The following is a 21,752-nucleotide window of genomic DNA, read 5'->3' as shown; positions in this document are numbered from 1 at the left end:
TGATGTTTTGTCATTCTAGTATATACAACAGCGATAATAAATTATAATTGAAATATTTTTATGTATATGCGAATGTAAAATAAAATAAATTTTCTTAATAATTGTTTTCCTAATTTTTAAATATAACGTGTAGAAGATATTTATAATAAATTTCTTTCACTTTTTTTTATTTTTGGAAAATAGTAAGCATTTTAAACATTATCAAATCATGCTTTTAATTGATATAACTTTATATTATTAATTTTTTAACTGTGTTCTATTGTTTTTTAAGTAGTTTTAATTGTTGGCAACATTAATTAATTTTTTCACTTTTATATGATTGCCGGTGATCTATCAGCTGTCGATTTTCGCAAAATATCATAAAATGTCAAAAGATCGACCGGAAATTCCCCTTTTTTCCGTCTACTGTACTAGTTAAAAAAAGTATATTATGAAAAAATATGTCCCTCTTAGGCTTCTCTCTGTTAAAAAAGTAGCATTTTCGAATTTTTATAGATGCAAGACGTCATCTATGTTCATTTAAATGCGACAAATTTATGTGCAAAATGTGTACAAAATGATCTTTTTCTGCAATATGGTATATATATAAACCATATATATATATAAAATATAAGACTATTATATTTGTGAAATAAATACAGACTACTTTTTATCTTTATTATTATGATATTTTTGATTGCTCACAGCACATATATATACAAAAAATTGTTAGCACATCAATCATATTTCTAATCATCCTCTGAATTATTACCCTCATCACTTTCATCTTCCAATTCCGGCATAGGAAAACGTAATAAAGCTGCTATCCCAGTTAATTGATCTAATTCTGCAAACAAAATCTTGTTGGAAATTTTATGTATGTGTGTGCATTTTTTTTAACATCGTTTGTATATCAAACTTACGTTCACCCGAGACATGCAGACTTGAAAATATTTTGACATCGCCACCAGAATCTTTCACATTTTCAACTAGCTCCACATATTCCTTTCTCAATGCAATATCCTGACACCTGGATAAAACAAGTAGAGACATATAGCAAAATATATTATAGAGCAAAATTAATTAAATTTAAACACTAACATAAATAATAAAGAAATAAAACACTAACCTGAATAATTTGTCTGATATAAGAAGAGTCTCCACTGCTTGAGCAGCATTAGCTTTCTCAACATGTTTCTTGCCATAAAATGCTCTGGCAGGATCCATTTGTAGAGTGGTATAAAATGTTTCTAGAGCTCTTACTTCTCCCGCTGCTTTGGTATCAGAGATTCGAGAAACTACAGCAGGATCAGCTAGAACCTCTGTTACAATAACAAAGATATAGTAATAACATAAAAACAATTGTATCGTGCAAGTGTTATACTTGCTCATATTTCGCATGGATACATATATACTACCTCTTAATGAATGTTTAAAACCTGAACTAGCGTGAACTAGCAGGAATTTACTTTTATTCTCTAAGATAACTTTATTATCAAATTTAACAGCTTGTTGTATCATGTAGTCCATAAATTGATCTTTCACAAAACCAGGGCTGGCAAGGATAACACATTTCACTAGATCGAAATTGATGTGTCTTAATATACCTTGCATAATGCTCTCGTAAAATCGTGCCAAGCCCTAAATATACATCAAGTTAAAATTCTATACATGTTTCTAGTACATAACACTTATAATTCTGATATAATATTTCTCCTCGCAAACCTTTTCGTGTTGTGAAACATTTCCTTTCCTTTTTCTTGGTATAACTTGATCAATTTTTGCACGAACTATTGTCATGTTGGATGTTATTAGACAAATATGCGCTATACCTTCTTGCATAATTACAGCAGCTACGTCAGCATTCTGATATAAAATAAAAAGAATAGTTACAACAAATTATACAATTTTATTATTCCTTCCTCTTTTCAAATTATTAACCTGAGCAGGATCGCACGCAGTGTCAACTCTATCCAAAGAAATAGAATCCCATTTAGCTTTAACGATAGTACACTTTCGATTTTGCTCAACATCCAATGTGTGATATGCTCCCATCTACACAAAATAAAAATCAGATGATTACATATCAAAATCTTTTACTAATTTAATAATTTATTCCTATTTAAAGTAGTAATTCATATTATACCAAATATATATATATGTAATATATACATTGATAGGTATACATTAAAATTAATGTATACATTAAAATCAGTAAGGTTTTGTCATGAATCATCCTATTGCTTGGATGATATAAAATACATTTAAGCAAGTTAGTTTTCCTGACTACACGTATGGTAAAATTAACAATGAAAATAATTGTGTATATATTATTTCACAATCAATTATCTGTATAGAAAGATTCACTAAAAAACCTCACAAACTCATATACTCTAATAATATATGAACTAAGAATAAAATATTCACAAACAAAAACACTCTAAATACTGTCATTAAATATTCTACCTTAACATATTTATTTTCTTCCACATTTCTACCTTTAAGTCTTAGAACACATGCTTGTGTATCAAAATCAATATTTTCTACACTTATTGTAAGAGTAGTTCTAACTCTATAACTGTTAGAACTGCCAGTTGCAGATTCCATTTGCACTTTCCTATGTTGAACGCAGAGAATTGATATTATTGACAAATTCTAATTTATCATACAATTGCTGGAAAATAAAAACTTTAACATACCTAAAAGTAGAACAACTAACTAAATCTCCTTCACTAATTATATTATAGGCATGCCACATATCCTCTGTATTTTCAGGAACAAGAGCCACGCTCCTAAAAATCCATTAATTCTAACATTAGGATTTTATAATATTGATATTTATAATATATTACATATATTATATAAAAAATATATTTACCCTTTTCCATCCTTATCTACATTCCTTGATACTAGCTTCATCTTAAAATATTTGTTGTGTCTTATCTGAAATATATAAAAAAATAAAATATATTAAAAATATAAATGTATATAAGATATTTATTATATCATTATATCAGTATTATATCATTACATATAGAACTTACAAATTACATTTTATAGATCACACTTATCTCTTCATAAAATGTTCTATTTCTATATAAAAAAAAACTAATATTTGCAAAATATCTGATATATATTATTTTTATTATAGCAAAATAAACAATTATTTTATAGAAAAAGATAAAGATTTATATAGGTTAAACACATAATGGCTTATTTGAAAATATATATAAGGATCAAATAAAGTATTTTATAGATTTACCTTATATTTATTGCACTATTATATTCGTAGGAACATTATCCAATTCATGTTTTCTTCTTATTTGAAATGTTGCACAGTAAATAATGCCATATGTCAAACATGATACCTGTCGCTTTTTGATCGGCGATTTCAACGATCGCAACGTGGGGCGCATTCCACTTAACGACCGCAACGCTCACGGTATCATTTCATCCTTGTTGTTCACCAAAAATTAAATAAAGACAGATGATGTTCGCGAGCGTTAAATAGAACGCGCCCGTGATTGGTTAACCTCAAAATAATCTCGAAAGTATTTCACACAAATGGCACTTTATTTAAATATATATTTCACAAAGACGTATATATAAATTTTGTAAAATATTTTTACATAATCTTAAATTGTATTTAAATAATAATGTATTGTTTTTATTTCTTTACACATCTTATGTATAATAATAAATAATAGAAATATATATTATTAGTTTATATATATATATATATATATTTATATCAAATCATGTAACAGTTTTTAAGTCTATTTAAATAATACATAGATTAATATAGTCTTGTAACAGTCATATATTAATATTAATACACACAATTTTTAAATCGTCAATATTTGCTTTGGGAATAGAAAGTTACACCAATCCATAGTGCAACAGATTACCCATGTTTCTCTCTATCTCACAAGTAGATTTAATATTATATATAAATTAAAAAATGAATTTTTGTGACAATAGAAAATTGTATGCAACACCAGTTTCTTTAATAATTTTTTATGAAAAAATATATATAAGAAAAACTAATATGGATTAAACTGACTCGATGAAACGAGTTAATATTACTCTTGTAATAAGTTTAGATTAATTAAACTTTACAACCTTATTTAAACATCTTTGATAATTTTTCTTTTTGTGCACTGTTTTTCTCTTTAATAGCTGCTGTAAATATTTGTAATTCTTTTATAACAGTATTGTGTAAAGAAGGATCAATTTCAGCAGCTCTCCTTAAATCTTCAATAGCATTTTTTTCGTCCCATACAGCAATATATGCTTTACCTCTTCGATAGAGTGCTTTCACATTATCTGTAAATTAAAAATAAATTTCTTCTATCAGATATGTATGATTTGTATACAACTGGTTCCATAAATAAGTCTATTACCTGGTTCTGTTTTTAAAACTGTTGAGCAATGTTCAATAACTGAATAATATTCCTTATCTAAAAGTTTACATTGTGCATAATTCAAAAGTAATGGTATCTTCATTTGATTCAAAGACAACCATTCTTCATCATTTGGTTTTTCACTGAAAATCCAATATTAATTTATATATAAAAATATCCTGTATAAATATATTACAAAATATTCTTTATTTTATGCCTTAATCAATTAAGTTTCATAAAGCATAATTCATTATAAATAAAACTTACGCTAACATAAGTTGTTCCAACATTCCAATAGCTTTTGCGTATGTTTCAGATGCACTATTGTATTTTTTTTCTCTGAACAAAGCATTTCCCTTTTCTTTTAAATGCGGAATGTTTTTAAGCTTTTCATCCTCTGTCATTTGCCATGATTCTTTTTCATATTCATCTGGTAATATTGCTTGAATAAGTTCTATAAAATATAATAATTTTTATTAGTTCTATAACATTCTACATTTAAATTAAAACAAGTGTCATCTTTATTTTTTTTTGAAAAATTTTATATTTATACCTATTGTAAATTCCAGATCTTGAGGATGTTTCATAAGTTCATTTAAATCGGTGTAACCAACGCCTTCATTTTGAAGAGTAACACCACAACAATGATGATTACACTTCTCTGATCGAGGCTTATCAGCTTCTCTTAATGTTTTAGAAACAAAAGGATATGCAGTCACTAGCTAAAGCAAAATTTGTCATAAAAACATCCTCCAAAAATATGTTCTAAAGTAAGTATCTATATTTATAACAATATATATTGCATACATACACTTTTATGTATTTTAAAACAGGCAACTTCTTTCAACATCATCTTTTGTACAATTGCTTCCCATACTTCCAATTTAAATTGTTTTCCTAATATGAGTTCCATCGGATTTCCCATTGTTCTACTGTCATCTATCAATGTTTTGTCAAAATCACATTTTGTAGTTTTGAAATGAAATATAACCTAGAGATATATAACAATGGGAATTATAAATAACTAGCATATTTGTACAACAATGTTTATAATAAGAGATACATACTTTTGTTCCTGGTATAAAATTAATAGTTTTTGTTCCAGCATGAACAACAGTTTTTATTATATACTCTTCGTCACTCATAATGGTACATATATCTAGATATATAGTTAAGGATCCAAGTAGCAGAGTGACATTAGAAGGCGTCAAATAGACGTATGCAATCGTTTCTCATATATATATTAAAATTTTAAACATAACGCTTTTAAATTATCTTAAAAAATCAATTATATATGTAAAACATACAGATTTTTATATATTATAAATTATACCTAGCCTGCCATAGCAATGTTACAGACGAAGCTAGGACCTAGGGTCTAGGGCAGCCAATTAGGCAGAATACATATATAGGGTGTCCCAAAATTAGACCGACAAACTAAGTGATTATGGCTGCGGTCGAGAAGATGCTAGAGATGCTTCGAAGCATTGCATCAACCAATCAGAATAAAGAAATCTTTACTCTTTTTGTGCTGATTGGTCAATCAAACGCTTCGAAGCATTTCTAACGTCTTCCCGACCGCAGCCTATAAAGGACATCAAAACAAGCCAATTTTGCCAATAAACCCATGTTCGTAAATGAACCGTTCTGGCATTAGAGAATCAAAGGGACTAACAATAGGGAACCTCGTGAATTCGAAAATTCTGATTTTCATAAAACTTTATGTACATATAGAGGAGGAGGGGAGACAAATAGATGAATTCATGAACGTAAAAAATATCTAGACGATTGATAACAGGCTGTGTTCCGATGCCCCCCTACCCGGGTGCACCCGATATTATAGTATACGTGACATATACTATAATATACGTATAATATCGGTGCACTCGGGTGGGGAATCGGAACACAGCAACAAAGGGGAAAGAAGATTGAAAGTTTCAGTGTGACGGATATGAGCAATCAAGATGGCGGGGCAGCCAATAATTACGGATTTCGGTCTATTGTAACGTCTTAGCAGTTACAATCACGTAAAATATTGAACAAACAAGATGGCCACATCGAGATTTCCACTTACTCCTCAGTCTTTATACCCCGCCCCCTAAAATGTACCTTGTGCTCCGATATTTCTTACGTCCATATGAAACACCATGTTAGCAGTCTAGGTGTGTGGTGACAACGTTCGATAGTCATTAAAATTGCTAGTCATTCCATATTCCGAACAACACACCAAAGAATTTCATAAATTGTAAGGAGCTAAGGAGTAAAGATATATTCTTTTCAAAACAGAAAAACTTTAAAAAACTATTTGTCTGTGAGTTCCGAATTCCACAGTAAAGAAATTGTAGATAACATTGTAGATAACCTTTTAAAAAAACGTAAAAAGTACACGCGAAAGTAGCCATTTCCGTTTCACGCATGATGTGCATGATACATTATTTATTCTTATTCACCGAATATCAAAGAGTAAATGATATTATGTGCATCATGCGTGAATCGGAAAGCATTCAGTGAAACGTCTATATATTTTAGGAAAAGGAGAGACACAAGAAAGGACGTATCCATAATATAGAATAGAAGTCTCGGTTTCATCATTAAATTAAGGTAAATATTCTAGCAAGCAAAATGATGCAAAGTTTGCAGCAAACTCGAGCATGCCTTTACAGCAAAATTGTGATAAGGTGCGTCAGCAAAAAGTTTAACTTTTGCTGGCAATGCTTGTCGCAATAATGTTGTGATGCACATTTTACGCAAATAATAGAGCAAATCTTGCTGTGCACGGCATGACAGCAAATTTGTGGCAAGAACAAGACAAATCTTGCTGTGCACGGGATGATAGCAAATTTGTGGCAAGAATAGGGCAAACCTTGCGGGTACGGCATGATAGCAAATTTGTGGTAATTTTCTGTATAGGGTGATTCAGAAACTCTGCGACAAACTCTGAGGAACGATAAATCTCGCAGAGAGGAATATTTTTTGTGAAGCAATCCGTTATGTTTTCTGACGCGTCGTTTAAGAATATGCGACCGCGCAGACAAGAATCATAGATGACATTTATTATAATTATGAGATGATGATAATATGAATATATGAATAATTGAAAATGAATTCATAATATGATGAATATATATATATATATTTACATTTTAAGTAAACAATAAACGGATGATTCAAACTTTTTCAAACATTTATCTGCCCAATTTAAGAGAAAAAATCAGTCCAATATTTGAATTCCCTATGACTCGGAACGCACTCTATGTCTATGTTCTTACCCCTTCTTATTCGAAATGATCTGTTCTCCAGTAACATATTCAAAGTATTTATTTCAAGGACAGTTATAAAAAAAGGTGTGTGTGTGGTATGTGTCTAATCCACCATTACTACCGTAAACTTTTTTTATTTGATAAGGACGCGATGAATATCGTTATCGTCGTACCCATCGTGTATATGAAATGAGAAACGAGAGGACATTATCTACGACTACAGTCTAAACTGGCAACTTATTTCGATTAAGATAAAGGATATGCATTTTATTGGCATTACAAAAATGCAAAAAAAAATGTTTGATTGGAAAAGATAAAGAAATCCGATTGATCAATCAAACGACTCGAAGGATTTGTAAAGCCCGTATCAGACTACGCATTGAAAATTGAAGATTAAAGATTGGAACTTGACTAATCAAAACAAAAAGAACTAAAATTTCTTTATTCTGATTGATCAAATTTCAATCTTGAATCTTGAATCTCAATCTTCAATGCGTAGTCTGATACGGGCATAATGGTACTTTATATACATGGCATAGGCTGCGGTCGAGAAGATGCTAGAGATGCTTCGAAGCATTGTATTAACCAATTAGAATAAAGAAATCTTTACTCTCTTTGCCCTAATTGGTCAATCAAACGCTTCGAAGCATTTCTAGCGTCTTTTCGACCACAGCCATAGTTTATGATCTAGATCTAGAATACTTTTTTTTTATTGAACACACACCACATATATATATATATATATATATATATATATATATATATATATATATATATATATATATATATATATACATATACATATACATATACATATACAACAGCCTAATGTATCTGAATAAAACTTGCATTTAAATGTAAAGAAGTTGACAGGATAAAAGAGAATATTTTTGAATAGATGAATAGATTCAGGATCCAGTATTTCTATGTCTTCACATAAGTAAAGATGTGTGAGTTTTAAAAGAAATGATAATAGAATCCTATCTATTATGCAATCTATTTAAAAATAAATTGCTCTTGCAGTATTATCTAATCTTTTGGCTAATATAATAATAACTATAATTTCTCTTTATAGATACATATTCTCACCAATGAAACGTGATCTATGGTCATTTTGAAAGAGCATAAATTTTAATTGACGATTTTTACACACTGGAATGGATTCCACAAAGAACTCTGTTAACAATGCTGTAAATGGATATAAAAAGGAAGGTAAGTTGTTAGATGCTATTTTACAGTATCATGTACGTATCTACATTTTTACAATAATTTAATAACCTCTTACAGATGCCAAGGAGATTCAGATACCAATGCCATGGGGTCACATCAGTGGTCAGTAAGGATTATATCTTATATTTCCCAATCTTATTTCAATATCAAACTATATTAATATATTGAACTTAAAGCACTCCATTGAGTATTATGCAATGTGTGTAAAAACAAAATGATATATTTGGATTTGATTATTTGGATCTTTAAAACATATCTTGTAATATAGTATTGTGGGATGTCCTAGCTTGTATCATATTGTACTTCAAGTTTCGGTATACCAAATGCAATATATTGGTAAATTTAGGAAAATGGTGGGGATCAACAGATGTGCAGCCTATAGTGGCAATACATGGCTGGCAAGACAATTCAGGAACTTTTGACAACTTGACAGAATTGTTGCCATCAAACATAGCTATATTGGGTATAGATCTGCCTGGTCATGGTTTTTCTTCTCACCTACCCTTTGGACAATTCTACTATGTATTTTGGGATGGGGTTATTACACTGCGTAGAATTATTAAATATTACAAGTGGAATAAGGTTAGCTAACAAATCAGTGTTACACAACGATTCTAAATTTTTATTTTTGTAGTTAAATATATATATAAAAATAATATTGGATAAATGATAGCATAGCTTTTATATGCTTGGTTCTATATAATCTAAATTCAGTTGCTATTTAATTTATGAAGTATATGTCAAATATTTATATTATTTATTTTGCTATTGATTATGTAATACACATATTTTACCTTGGATATTTGCATTTTTAGAGTGATACCTTAGCATTCAACTGCAACACATTATTAAATTCACTATTTAATATTGACATTGCATTATCACATATACATTGCTCTAATCCCATCATAATTATTAATAATATATTTTAAAAAGGTTGACTGTTAAATACAATATGTATCCAAATTTAAAACTGTTGTGCATGATTTAAATTATATATATATATATATATATATATATATATATATATATGTGTGTGTGTGTGTGTGTGTGTGTGTGTGTGTGTGTGTGTGTGTGTGTGTGTATATATATATATGTTAATTTTTTTTTTAAATATACTATAAAAAGACTGAATGAGGAAGAGAATATCGTTGTATAACTGCATTAAGTGTAACATGCACCTATGTTTTGCATTATGCTGAGTTCCTAGTATAAAGAACAAAAAAAACTCTTTAAACTTAGCTATAATTTGGTTACATTTTCAAAATTTTACATGTCTATATAATTTTTCTTTTCTGATTTAACTAATTGCTACAGATTTGTAAAAGAAAGATGCATATCTTGATAAAAAATGTTATAAATTAAAAGATAAATTGAGATTTCAAATTAATTTTCTTACCTGCAGGCAAATGGTGGGGCCCAAAAGAGCTCCAACCGATAGTGGCACTGCATGGTCGTCAGGATAATGCAGGCACTTTTGACACATTAATGCCATTGATGCCTGATGATATTTCTGTTCTTTGCTTGGATATGCCAGGGCATGGTTTATCTTCGCATTATCCAAAGAGTCAATTTTATTATGTCTATTACGATGGTGTCATATTCCTTCGTAAAGTCATTAAATATTTCAAATGGGATAAGGTTAGCGAATGGATGAATTTACTCACACTTTTGCACAATTAATCAGTTTATTATTGATCAATTAAATAATTTGATATTAAAAAATCTATGCAACAATATCACATTTACATTTTTTCACAGTATTTTATGTATCTAACAGTCACCCTTGCACTTGTGTGGCATTCGTGTTGTGCTGCATTCAAACATATGATAATGTGTTATATAAACATGAGAGCTTTTTTAATGTGAATTTTAATATGTGTTTTTTAATATGCTTTAGAAAATATATATTTTATATATGTATGTTTTTACTCTGAATTAATGTGTACAAGCTTATTGTAACTTAATTTTATTGTAATAATAGGTAAAATTGCTTGGCCATTCGTTGGGTGGTGCTATATCGTTTTTGTATGCAGCATCATATCCAGATGAAGTCGATATTCTCATAAGTTTAGATATTGCTAGCCCAAGCGTAAGGGACATTACAAAAACAGCTGCAATGACTGGAGACTATATTGACAAATTTTTAAAATATGAATTATTAACATTGGACAATGCACCGTGTTATGAGTACAACGAAATGATTAACATAGTGGAAAAGGCATATGAGGGTTCTATAACGAAGGAAGGAGCAGAAACATTAATGAAACGTGGCATGCAACAAGCATACACGAAGGGCAAATATTACTTTTCCCGAGACCCAAGATTAAAGGTAGAGGCATGCATTCATCACACAGTATGTTATACAAATACATTAAGATGTTCATATGATTCTATGTATGTGTGTGTGTGTGTGTGTGTGTGTGTGTGTGTGTGTGTGTGTGTGTGTGTGTGTGTGTGTGTGTGTGTATCATGCAATTAAGATATTTATATTACTTTTCTAGGTTGCCATTTTAGGCATGTTCTCCCTAGATTTAGTACTTGAATATGCATCCCGTATAAAATGTGCTTACCTCAACATTCGTGCTATTCCTGGGATGAAGTTTGAGCAACCCGAAAACTATCAGAAAGTATTAGATAATATAAAATTGGTGGCTAGAAAATTTGAGTATCACGAAGTAAATGGTACGCATCATGTGCATTTGAGTGAACCTGAAAAGATTGCGCCTATAATCATAAATTTTCTACAAAATTAATAATAATATTATTTATTTATTAATGAATATGGTTACTTAAGATGAAATAAATAGTTTTACTACAGATAGTTATTATCAAACTCTTTCAAATCTAAAATGCTAATACAAATAAAAGTATGCTAACACTAATAAAAGTTCACATTTCTGCACCTACAAATTCACATTTAATGCAACTATATATACATGAATTGTAGAAATGATTTTACAATGTCTATTGAACAATATTGGTATGTAGCAAATTTATAAAACAATTGAATAAATAAACTCATTATGTTGTTCTGCTATGTGAAAACAAGGTGCTTTGGAAGAACAATTAAAACAATAGTGCTGTGATAAGAAATAGATATTTGCATTGTAGATATGGAATAAAAGACATCGAAATATGTTTATTATATGTCTCAAATTTCTTTAAGACAGGAATCTTTGTCCATTGTTGTCTATGTTAATTAGCGTCGCTTCTAATTGTCATAAATTGTGATAAATAAATAATTACGTGAATACTTGTGTAGTTAATTTCATTAAAAGAATGAATTTCGTCTTTTAAGAATTGACCAATATGTCATAAATAAAATCACTTATGTTAGTGGATTTGATTGAAATTATCCTTGCACATTCTTGTGTATTATATAATCATTTATATATATGTGTGTGTGTATACACGCACTTCCGTATCGTGTTTAATTCATTGCTTGTGTATAATGTATGCATATGTATAAATAGTTAATTAGAAAAATTAATTTAAAAAAATTGTTAAATAGAAAAAAAACTTTGTACTAATATATTCATAAAAAATACATTTCCACCAAAAGACTAATTTCTTTTATATTTGTTATATGTATTTAAATCACGGTTTTAATATGCTTCTATAATTTATTAGAATTATTTTTAGAAGTATTTATCAGATTTATTTACTATAATATTGGCGAGAATAAAATAGATAAACAAAAATAATCGAAAAATTTTTTATATATGAGATGACATTATTAACAAAAAATAAAGCCATTCATCAAATAATAATAAAATGTAAAAAAAATGAACAGAGTCATGAAATTGGCTTAAGTCACAAATATAGAAGAACCCAATTGTTAATGTGATACATAATTTTACATTATTATATGTAAACTATTCAACGTTGCTAAAAGATTATCTCGGTAAAAATATCGTAAAAATATTTTTATTTAATTATTGAAGAATAATTTTTAATGTGTCAGCACACAGAATTGAATAAAAGTTTAATTATTTGAAAACGAGATATGATTGGCTATAGCTCTTAAATCATTTTTATAATCAAGGACACACACATGTGTATTCTTCTTTTTATGTTTTTTTTTCCTTTTTGTCCTTTTTGTGTATGTAATAGGAAATTTGTATTATTAATGCAAATTTTTGCTATAAATAAAAATTAAAAAATTAATATAGATATAAATATCTCACTTAGTCTACATGTAGCAAGGACATGCAAGAAACATTTCAATGATACATGCTATTATTATTATTCAGTGAACGACAGCGATAGCGATAACGCATCAATGCCCAATAATTAGGTAGACAAATGCAACGAACTTGTACGCTATACTGATTTAAGCTTCCGCAACCGGGCAAACAATAAATATAGTGAAACGCGATATTCTCTATCAATCCCGTAAAACAAACTTCTTCAGTAGTTTAAAGGCGTGATCTACAATGTTCTAGATAGATAAATTTAATGTGTCATAAAATATGAGAGCTGCGAAATATATTTTGTATCATATGTAAAATGACAGAAAATTTGTATGAAGATTTCGATTTTAATTTGTGGATATATTCGTGGAGAATGTCGAACAGGGTTTCTGACTAAACTGTATAAAAGAGATAGTATCCCTCAAGATAATGAGGCTGTTGATACAGATGTTTGCAGGCGTATACGATGGTCAGAGTAAAAAGTCAGAACGTTATTTCGTTTATTCAGCTGCTATGCCACGTAGAAATACAAAATTATACCTTGTCTCATTTCACGTGTGCCTCTCAGTCCTTCTAAATTTTCTGCTGTGCATAGAACATTCATATACATGTCGCTCGCACAAATTTCTAATATTCCTCTCTAATATATTTTACGAGCGTAAGAAGGTAAGTAAAGCACAAGGACATGCGGCTACGATAATTTGCATAAATTGCGCACTTTTTTACAGTTCGAAAAGTTGCACGAATATGAAGTCGATAATAAAGCACGTAATAGCAAACTACGAATCTAATCTGCCAACAAATTTAACGGTCAAAAAGTCACGCCGGTAAAATAAATAGTCTATAAAGGTCAAGACTAGATTCGCGTTTGCGTCGTATATAAAAGACAGAAAGATGTTGTAAAATATATACAACTTTCCGGCAAATTATTGGCTTGAGCAGCTTCTTATCGGGCAACTACTGAATACATGGTCGTTCTATCGTGTGTGTGCACGTTGTGTGCGCCGGTAATTATCTGCAATGATAGCGCGCAGTCACACATAGAAAATAAATATGAATATAGCATATGCATGAAGACAGGTGGAAACCGTTCACCACTTGTCTACGCATCTCCTTTATGCATAATTCCTCGAGAAGCTCTCTCGCGCGGTGCTAAATAAAAAGATCTATCAATCCACAAGGTATCATATGGTAAGCTTTCGGATAATCATCATGTAGTCTTTAAAAAGTAACGCATTGCCTATGTAAACAGGTCTCTTGTGAGACCTTTGAACGAGTAGATTATAGTGCAAATTAGATTCGTTAGATTTCAGTTTGCAGTTCGCATTTTGTTGGAAAACAAAGAATCAATTGTGCGATCACGTTCGTGTAAAGTCGATTACGTCGTTGACATTATTACAATATTAGTGACATGATTTATATCACATGTGTGATAATAATTATTCGCGAGTAATGATAATATTATAGATCCGCGTAAGATGCGGACAAGTTGTTACAATATGTATTTATTTTATTTGTAATATTTTTATTTTACGTAAAAATAGCAGTTTGCGGTAATTCGAATCGAAAGACGAAGTGCGCAAAAGTACAAACTGAAGATCTGAATTTACAAGATTAATAATTATGCTCACGTCTAATGGATCAGTTTTCTTGCTCTGTTTGAAGCACATGTTAGCACTCGCTACATATGGATAGACACTTGATCAATCTGATTCATCGATCCCAACGATCAACAAACTTTTAATTTGCAAGTTTGTTCGTTCGGCTCGAGTTATCAGATTGAATCAAAGATCGCCGAGCATCGATCATGAAAATAATGAGCTCATCAAGATTCCGTACTTTGCGTATTTCTACGAAGATGACTCCGATAAGTCGATGAAATCTGCTGCAATTCCGCATCGGTAGGCGTATAAGATGCGTAAGTTCTCAGACGTGCTCTAGACATCTCCAAATCCTGCCATAAAATAGCAAAAGTGTTTTCAACTTTGTTTAAGTTGTATATATATACTAATTAGTATATGTTTTTAGTATACCTATCAAACAAAATATGTATACATATCATATAACATATTAAAAGTATCTGTGCTTCATAATATAATTTTATAAATAACAAAATGTGTTTTAACATTCAGTGATAGCGCATGCTCATAAATATTTTAAAATTACGATAAACTTTCAATTTTGACTAATGTAACAAAATAATAGATAACTAATAATAGATATAATAATAATAGATATAAATAATAGATAAATAATAGATAACTGCTGAGTAACAGTTTAGTAATCTATTAGTAAAATTAATACTATAGATGGCCAATGATTTGAGTTGTATATATCTGATACATTTTGCATATACATCTTTTAAATATTCTATAATACATAAATTTAAAATTGTATTACAAATAATTTTCTCACATAGAAAGAATTTTTTCTTTCCATATAAAATACATATAGCAAACCTTTAGAAGAGTCTGATTACGAATACGAGATTTTTCCAAATTTATAAGAAGATTAGTCGACGATGATGAGTTAGAAACTTTGGACACATCCTTATTACGAATTTCGCGACGTAATTTATTACTGCAAAGTAAAGTAAAAAATAATGTTACTTGTAAAAAAGTACAAACACATGTGTTATTTATATAACATATTAGCAAATATTATATTTCAAGATATAAATACCGTTCTTCTATTTCTTGTTCAAATTGTTGTTCTCTTTGCAAATACTCGTCAAAGACACTTTTAATATCAATACCGCTATTCCTTGCCATTTTGTGGAATCGTTATATACGGGAATAAAATTATCCGTATCCACTAATAACTAATATTTTTATAATTATAAAATTAAAGGAAATAAAGAACAGAAAGAAGCTATTTCGTGCGGTTATATATTGGATATATCGTAGACGTAGATGTAGATTATATGGTTACTATGGCAACGTAATGCTCATAAAAGCAATCGATATCTATATATATGCATGCAGCGCATAAAACGATACAATCGCTTCCATTTAATAATATTTGTTAAAAATCTACAATATTTTAATCTCTTATAGAATTTAGAATATTTAAAATTAAATAAAATAGCTTAAATAAGTTATATATTCAGGTATATATATTCAATATATTCAAGACTCTAATAATGTAATATCAGCTTATCAAAATGTATGCTCAATTTTATAATCTAGTTTGATTGAAAAGATATATTTCTTTTTTAAAAAAAGAAAAAAAAAGAAAGAAAGTTCCACCGAATTCGCTTATTCTCCTACAGACTGCGATTTCGGCTGCAAAAATACCATATATATGTATATTAATATAATATAATACTATATTAAAGTAATTGTTTATGTTATTGTCACTTACCAGTATATATATATGAGTCGGCAACGACCGTTCAACCACTTCTGATAATCGTCCTTTGCCCAATTTGTGTTCCTCGTCTATATGTTATAGGCGCAATATATAAAATAAATGCAAATATATCAATATTCAAGATGCAAAACTCTTAAATCACTTAATACATATTAAATGTCATTACCTGCAAGTGCAGTCAGTGATAATGTTGGAAGAGCAACAAAACCAGCGACTAGCGGTCGTAAGACCCACTCCACTTTTCGAACATTTTTAGGCGATATGTAAATATTAATCTAAAAACAAATACATAAGATAGAATTATTGTGTATATCAACTATAATATAAACGTAAATAGCATACTTGTTTTTGTCCAGCAAACATAAAGGCGTCGCTGCCTTCCATAGCCAGGCGCAAAGTAATGAGGTAATCGGAATGGTTTTTTATAAAATAAGAAATACAAAACGGCGTGCGAACCCATCCATGAGCTGGCATTTTGGCTTCTAATCCAATCACCGCATCTTCGACCCATAAAGGAGCCAGAGTTACGCTACTACTAGTTTCTAGCGCGGTTTCGTCATTCGCTCTGCAAAAATAATAAAATTTATAAATATATTTCTATGTCATAAAAATCTTTTGCAGTCACTTTTACCTTTTCCATTTGATTGTATATATTCCAATACTAATAGGCTGTTCGCCACCTGTCTTTGGAATCAAGCAATAGGCATCGGTTCCAGTTTCACCATCGCAGAGTTTGATATTCGCTAAAATGGACTTCTGATTGTCGAGATTGCTCTCTGTTTGAATAGAGTCCGCCTAATTTCGAGCACACATAAATTCAACATTTCATTCAAATCTCCCCAACACAACTTGATTTTACAAATAATTAAATTATATATACTCTATGGACTTACCAATTCTATAGATGTGCTTAGAATATTTATAGGCCATGGAGAAACGCATGTAATATGAGGCATAATAATAAAGGATTCATTAACAAATCCCTTTGTTAGTGGTTCAAATAATGTAGTGTAAAATTGTGTTGCAACTTCAAATGGCTTCTTAACTGCCAACGAATACATTAATTCTTTACTCCCCTTTATTTGTTCAGGTCTACAGTAGTCCGCCTAAATATTATTACATAATTATAATAAATAATAAGAGCATATTATATTATGTTACACAACATACATACATATATATATAATTAATTAATGTATCGATTTATAAAAAAAAAATTAATGTATTTGCACCTTTATTATGATATTTCTATCGCCTACTTTATGTGCCCTAATGTGTACAATTTGTTTGATCGATGAATCTTTTGCCATATCACCAACAAAAATTGATACTTTTGACTCCTTACTAAGCATATTTATGCTTAATTCAGCTGAAATATACATTTTAGAATAGCTTAGTTTATATAGAAAAAAAGTGATGATCAAACTTTAAAAACATAAACTGTTAATTTATAAAAGAATAAAATATCATAAGATCGTGAAAACATACTCGATTGTTCATTATTACCCTCTGATACGAGTATTACATGTAAACATATTGCGTTAACATTCTCGTTAGCTGATAGAGATATTGTAATGGGTAGCCACTCGCCTAAAAGCGCAGGATTATTCGATTTTGCGCTTAGATCTATACTCGATTCTTCCTGCTTGATCTCCGCATGAATTAACGGCCTTATTGCCTCAAATTCGCCTTCACTAATATAAGAATTATGATCAATTATTATCAAATGGCATTAAAAGATTGTTAGGAATTGTTCTTTATAAACATACCGAAGTTGTCGTATTTCGGGATACAAACGATCCAGTAGACTCGTTTCTCTACCTATAGCTGAGAATCTCAATATAATACAACATCGTGCACTATCACCCATTTGCAACGAGACTGTGCTGATACGAATTTCTGCACCATCATTTTGATGAGGCGCTTTAAAATTGAAGTAAAACTTTTTCGTTTCTTTCGCTTGAAAAATAAGATCGGATTGTTGACCGTTACTAACTGGAATTTCAGTATTGTAACCTGAACTATTAACTGTTATCGACACATTAGAAAATTCAATGATACCACCGTAAGAATTTCTGTAATTATAGAGACGTAAAAATTTTTTAGATGCCCTATAATTCTTCGAAAAATATATTTCTAAATATAAATAGAATCAAATACCTTATTATAACTTCGACCGTTATCATTGTATTTACTGCATATGTTTGTTGCAAGAATCGCGCTTTAACATCGACAAATGATGTCATATTATTATCATCAATTGTAAAAATATTTGGCTCTGAACTTAATTCTGACATCCATTTTTCCATTGCAAGATGCTTGATGTCCTCTGGCAAGTCTGATTCTGGAGTCGGTGGTTTTTTCTGTTATTAAGTATGAAATTTTTTCTGTTATTAAGTATGATAATTATTTTATATATATAGTATATAAGTTCAATAAGTGCCTTATTGAATTAACCTGTAATATATTCATAATATTATTATAAATAATAGCTTGTTGTTCCTTTGAGAATGTAGTTGAAGGTCCTAAAGCTTCGAGAACCAGAGTGAGATAATCTTGAATATTGGTTGATAAATATGCGGCGCGCAGCGCATTCTTCAAGATATCTGTGAGTAAGACCGGCCATCGTTCTCCGTGATATTCCCATAACATGTGCATCAATAATCTGACCAATTGAATGTTAGAATTTTTATGTTAATGCAAAAAAAAAAACAGTTTAGAGGAAACAATGTCAGAACCAGGATAGCTTAGTCATCTAATGATTAAAAAATTTCGCTTGCAACTTGAAACTTTTATCACATGAAGAAAAAATTAATTTTTTAACTTACGTAAGAACTTTGCCATAATCCCGAGCATTGAAGTATTCCTCTGCCATTTGCACAACTATAGAAAAAAAATATTTTATGAGTATATTATAAGTAATTATATATATTGTTCCCTCTAAGTTTCCAAAAACATATTATACCCAATAATCGGCGCATTCTCGGACAACGGTACACCTTAAATTGCGATATTGCGTTTCCTAATAAGCCAATAATTATCATCTGAAAAAAATGACAATTATTGCTATTTATTTATTATATGTTTATGAGCTAAAAGCGCCAATATATTTATCTTACAGAATGATTAACTGTAGTTTTCTCTCTATATTGTAAAGCCTGTGTACCGATAACTTCTCTGGCTGTGTCTGCAGGTTCTGCACTTAGTTTTCCCGGCCGCCACGGTCGCTGCCCATAAAACTCAAGTTTCTCTTCACCTAATAATGGATCTGAATCTGGACAGCTATTTACATCCTGAAACAATTTGAAATATCAACAATATTCGAATAAAATATAACATATAAACAGAAAAATTACAATGTATTTATTTAAAAAATTCATACTTGGCAGAGTTCTTTACATGCAGATTGTCGTAGACTTGCATGATTGGCAGCTAATTGGAAATAATATCCTGGATGTTGCGTTTGAACAGCAGGTAACCCTTGACGAATGGCTTCGTCAAATAATTCCGCAAATGTAGAGAACTGACTACTCATCCAAGCATGATGTTCAAACATAAGCTCTTTTGGACCAGTTTTTAGCTTAAATCTGATAATAAATAATGGTTAATCATTACCGAGAATTTTTGTAAATTAACACAATAAATATTAATACCTTTCTGTATGAAGTCTAAACTGAGAAATGGCATCTTTCGGAAGATTCAAGCTAAACATTATTTTGCATAACTTATAATTTATAAATCCAGCAATGGTTTTTATTTCTAGCGCATTTGCATCCGTCATTCTTGTTTCTAGTAAATTGTGATAAGCTTGCATATAATGCCTGGAAAACATAAATGTGTATACATATCTTCCAATATATATATAAAAGTTCTTTATATCTTTAATCTTACTTTTGAGCAAGATGCAGTTCCTGCTTGAGTTCGTTCAAGAATGCCATTTTGAATTGATGACGAACAAACAAATACTGATGAACATTTTTAGTGAGTTGATCACGATGACTTTTAACATTCCGATATTCATGATAATAAAAATTTTGTGCCAAATCATAGAACGCTGTCTCTAATCTATATCATAAATAAAAAAAAAATATATATATATATGTGTATATATTGTAATGTATTTTTTAAAAAGAAAAAATGGAGGAGCAAACAATAAAAGAATAGAAAGAATTATTAAAAACCTAGATATATATCCCAATAAATGATCGGCGTGTGGTAAAATATACAAAAATTTCGCGGTTAAATCACAAGCTCCACACAATGTTGTCGCACGTTCAGTTGCAACCACATCCTCAGCACCAGGAAGCGGTTGAAGAGCATGCTGTATCAATACTACAGCTATCTTTGTACTTCTTCCATCAAGGGCAGCTCTAAGAAAAAAATTATAATCATTAAAAAATTAATCCTATATTTATAATACAATAATTAAATTGATTGCATTATTATATCTTGAGTAAGTTATATAAATAATTACCTTAAAGATTGTACTCTAGAGGCACACTCCATCTTTTTCTCATTCCATAAAGGATCATTCCAATCCAAATCATAAAATACAACAACTACTGAAGGAATATCATTGAGATATTTATTCATCCAATTTCTTTTTAAGATTCCTTTAGGTATGTACCATTCATATGAACTACGCTAAAATATATAAAATAGTACATGTAAAAGTAAAAATAATACATAGCAATGTCATGCAAATAGTTTGCAATATTTAAGAGATATTCTTTCACGAACTTATCCCAATAATCTGCTGTCAAACAGATTATATACCTTTGGTTTAACAGTAGGAAATTCATGTGATAAACTTAATAGTTTAAACTGAACAGCCGCACAATCCGGTCTACGATTATTGCTAAATGCATCCCAAATAGAGCGGTGTACTGGATTTGTAATGTCTAATCCAGTCAAACCTATCAGAGCTAAAGGTTTAGCTGTCAATTCCATTGGCAATTCAAACATTATGGAGCCTTTATTAGAAAAATAAATAACAATCATCAAGATTTGTTTCTTTTGATATTTTAATACATTATCTTTATTTTAGTATTAATGTCTTCTTTTATGATTTTTTGCAAATAATATAATATAATAATATCTGAATCTTACACAGATAAACTACATAGAATATCTCGCTAAAGAGTAAATTGCTTTACAATTAAACACCGTAATCAATATATATCATATTCACACACTTTGAACTTTGACAGGTAGATTATAAATTATCATCAGCAAAAAGTTGCGAGCAGCTGTCTTAGGATAGGTTAGGTCAGGTTAGGTTTGGATACAGGAAGCGTGCCGAAACATGCAAT

General features: G+C 29.8%; 4 protein-coding genes across 15 annotated transcripts; 1 reads left to right on the top strand and 3 right to left on the bottom strand.

Moving 5' to 3' along the window:
* Nucleotides 1-651: 651 nt before the first annotated feature.
* Nucleotides 652-3,499, bottom strand: Pelo (protein pelota). Its single transcript, XM_070297625.1, has 10 exons — nt 3,242-3,499; nt 2,858-2,922; nt 2,679-2,771; nt 2,446-2,596; nt 1,921-2,034; nt 1,705-1,845; nt 1,398-1,620; nt 1,109-1,301; nt 903-1,009; nt 652-826 (listed from the first exon to the last, which is right to left on the bottom strand). The coding sequence occupies exons 2-10, from the start codon at nt 2,896-2,898 to the stop codon at nt 729-731; spliced, it is 1,161 nt and encodes a 386-aa protein (XP_070153726.1). The 5' UTR covers nt 2,899-2,922; nt 3,242-3,499; the 3' UTR covers nt 652-728.
* Nucleotides 3,500-3,741: 242 nt separating this feature from the next.
* LOC138938405 (AH receptor-interacting protein-like) lies at nt 3,742-5,691 on the bottom strand. 2 transcript variants are annotated; one of them, XM_070305337.1, is made up of 6 exons: nt 5,450-5,691; nt 5,194-5,373; nt 4,936-5,104; nt 4,650-4,836; nt 4,383-4,525; nt 3,742-4,305 (listed from the first exon to the last, which is right to left on the bottom strand). In XM_070305337.1, the coding sequence occupies exons 1-6, from the start codon at nt 5,525-5,527 to the stop codon at nt 4,103-4,105; spliced, it is 960 nt and encodes a 319-aa protein (XP_070161438.1). In that variant the 5' UTR covers nt 5,528-5,691; the 3' UTR covers nt 3,742-4,102. The 2 variants fall into 2 exon arrangements, with proteins under 2 accessions (XP_070161438.1, XP_070161445.1); XM_070305344.1 differs by having other exon boundaries at nt 5,194-5,321; nt 5,450-5,516.
* Nucleotides 5,692-6,283: 592 nt separating this feature from the next.
* LOC138934131 (probable serine hydrolase) lies at nt 6,284-12,137 on the top strand. Of its 7 annotated transcripts, none has more exons than XM_070297614.1 (7): nt 6,284-6,627; nt 6,912-6,983; nt 8,718-8,854; nt 8,930-8,978; nt 10,278-10,513; nt 10,857-11,204; nt 11,377-12,137. In XM_070297614.1, the coding sequence occupies exons 3-7, from the start codon at nt 8,837-8,839 to the stop codon at nt 11,626-11,628; spliced, it is 903 nt and encodes a 300-aa protein (XP_070153715.1). In that variant the 5' UTR covers nt 6,284-6,627; nt 6,912-6,983; nt 8,718-8,836; the 3' UTR covers nt 11,629-12,137. The 7 variants fall into 7 exon arrangements, with proteins under 7 accessions (XP_070153715.1, XP_070153700.1, XP_070153706.1 ...); XM_070297599.1 differs by having other exon boundaries at nt 8,930-8,974; nt 11,377-12,136; XM_070297605.1 differs by lacking the exon at nt 10,278-10,513 and adding an exon at nt 9,219-9,454 and having other exon boundaries at nt 6,289-6,627; nt 11,377-12,135.
* Nucleotides 12,138-12,718: 581 nt separating this feature from the next.
* Nucleotides 12,719-21,704, bottom strand: LOC138934103 (trafficking protein particle complex subunit 11-like). Of its 5 annotated transcripts, XR_011447093.1 has the most exons (22): nt 21,636-21,684; nt 21,217-21,413; nt 20,915-21,084; nt 20,622-20,810; nt 20,332-20,505; nt 20,094-20,261; nt 19,823-20,027; nt 19,560-19,733; nt 19,406-19,484; nt 19,269-19,323; nt 18,898-19,105; nt 18,601-18,803; nt 18,210-18,515; nt 17,929-18,134; nt 17,673-17,809; nt 17,334-17,546; nt 17,072-17,235; nt 16,783-17,005; nt 16,607-16,715; nt 16,432-16,508; nt 14,700-15,022; nt 12,719-13,650 (listed from the first exon to the last, which is right to left on the bottom strand). XR_011447093.1 is itself a non-coding variant. In XM_070297552.1 (21 exons), the coding sequence occupies exons 2-21, from the start codon at nt 21,403-21,405 to the stop codon at nt 14,894-14,896; spliced, it is 3,378 nt and encodes a 1,125-aa protein (XP_070153653.1). In that variant the 5' UTR covers nt 21,406-21,413; nt 21,550-21,704; the 3' UTR covers nt 12,720-14,893. The 5 variants fall into 5 exon arrangements, 4 of the variants coding, with proteins under 4 accessions (XP_070153653.1, XP_070153643.1, XP_070153667.1 ...); XM_070297552.1 differs by having other exon boundaries at nt 12,720-15,022; nt 21,550-21,704; XM_070297542.1 differs by having other exon boundaries at nt 12,720-15,022.
* Nucleotides 21,705-21,752: the final 48 nt, after the last annotated feature.

Source organism: Polyergus mexicanus, unplaced genomic scaffold (assembly GCF_030449975.1).
Source record: "Polyergus mexicanus isolate NDT 795.1 unplaced genomic scaffold, iyPolMexi1.0 SCAF_1, whole genome shotgun sequence".
Lineage (NCBI taxonomy): Eukaryota > Metazoa > Arthropoda > Insecta > Hymenoptera > Formicidae > Polyergus > Polyergus mexicanus.
Note: the sequence above shows the minus strand (reverse complement) of the source record. Positions and strands in the feature narration are given on the sequence as shown.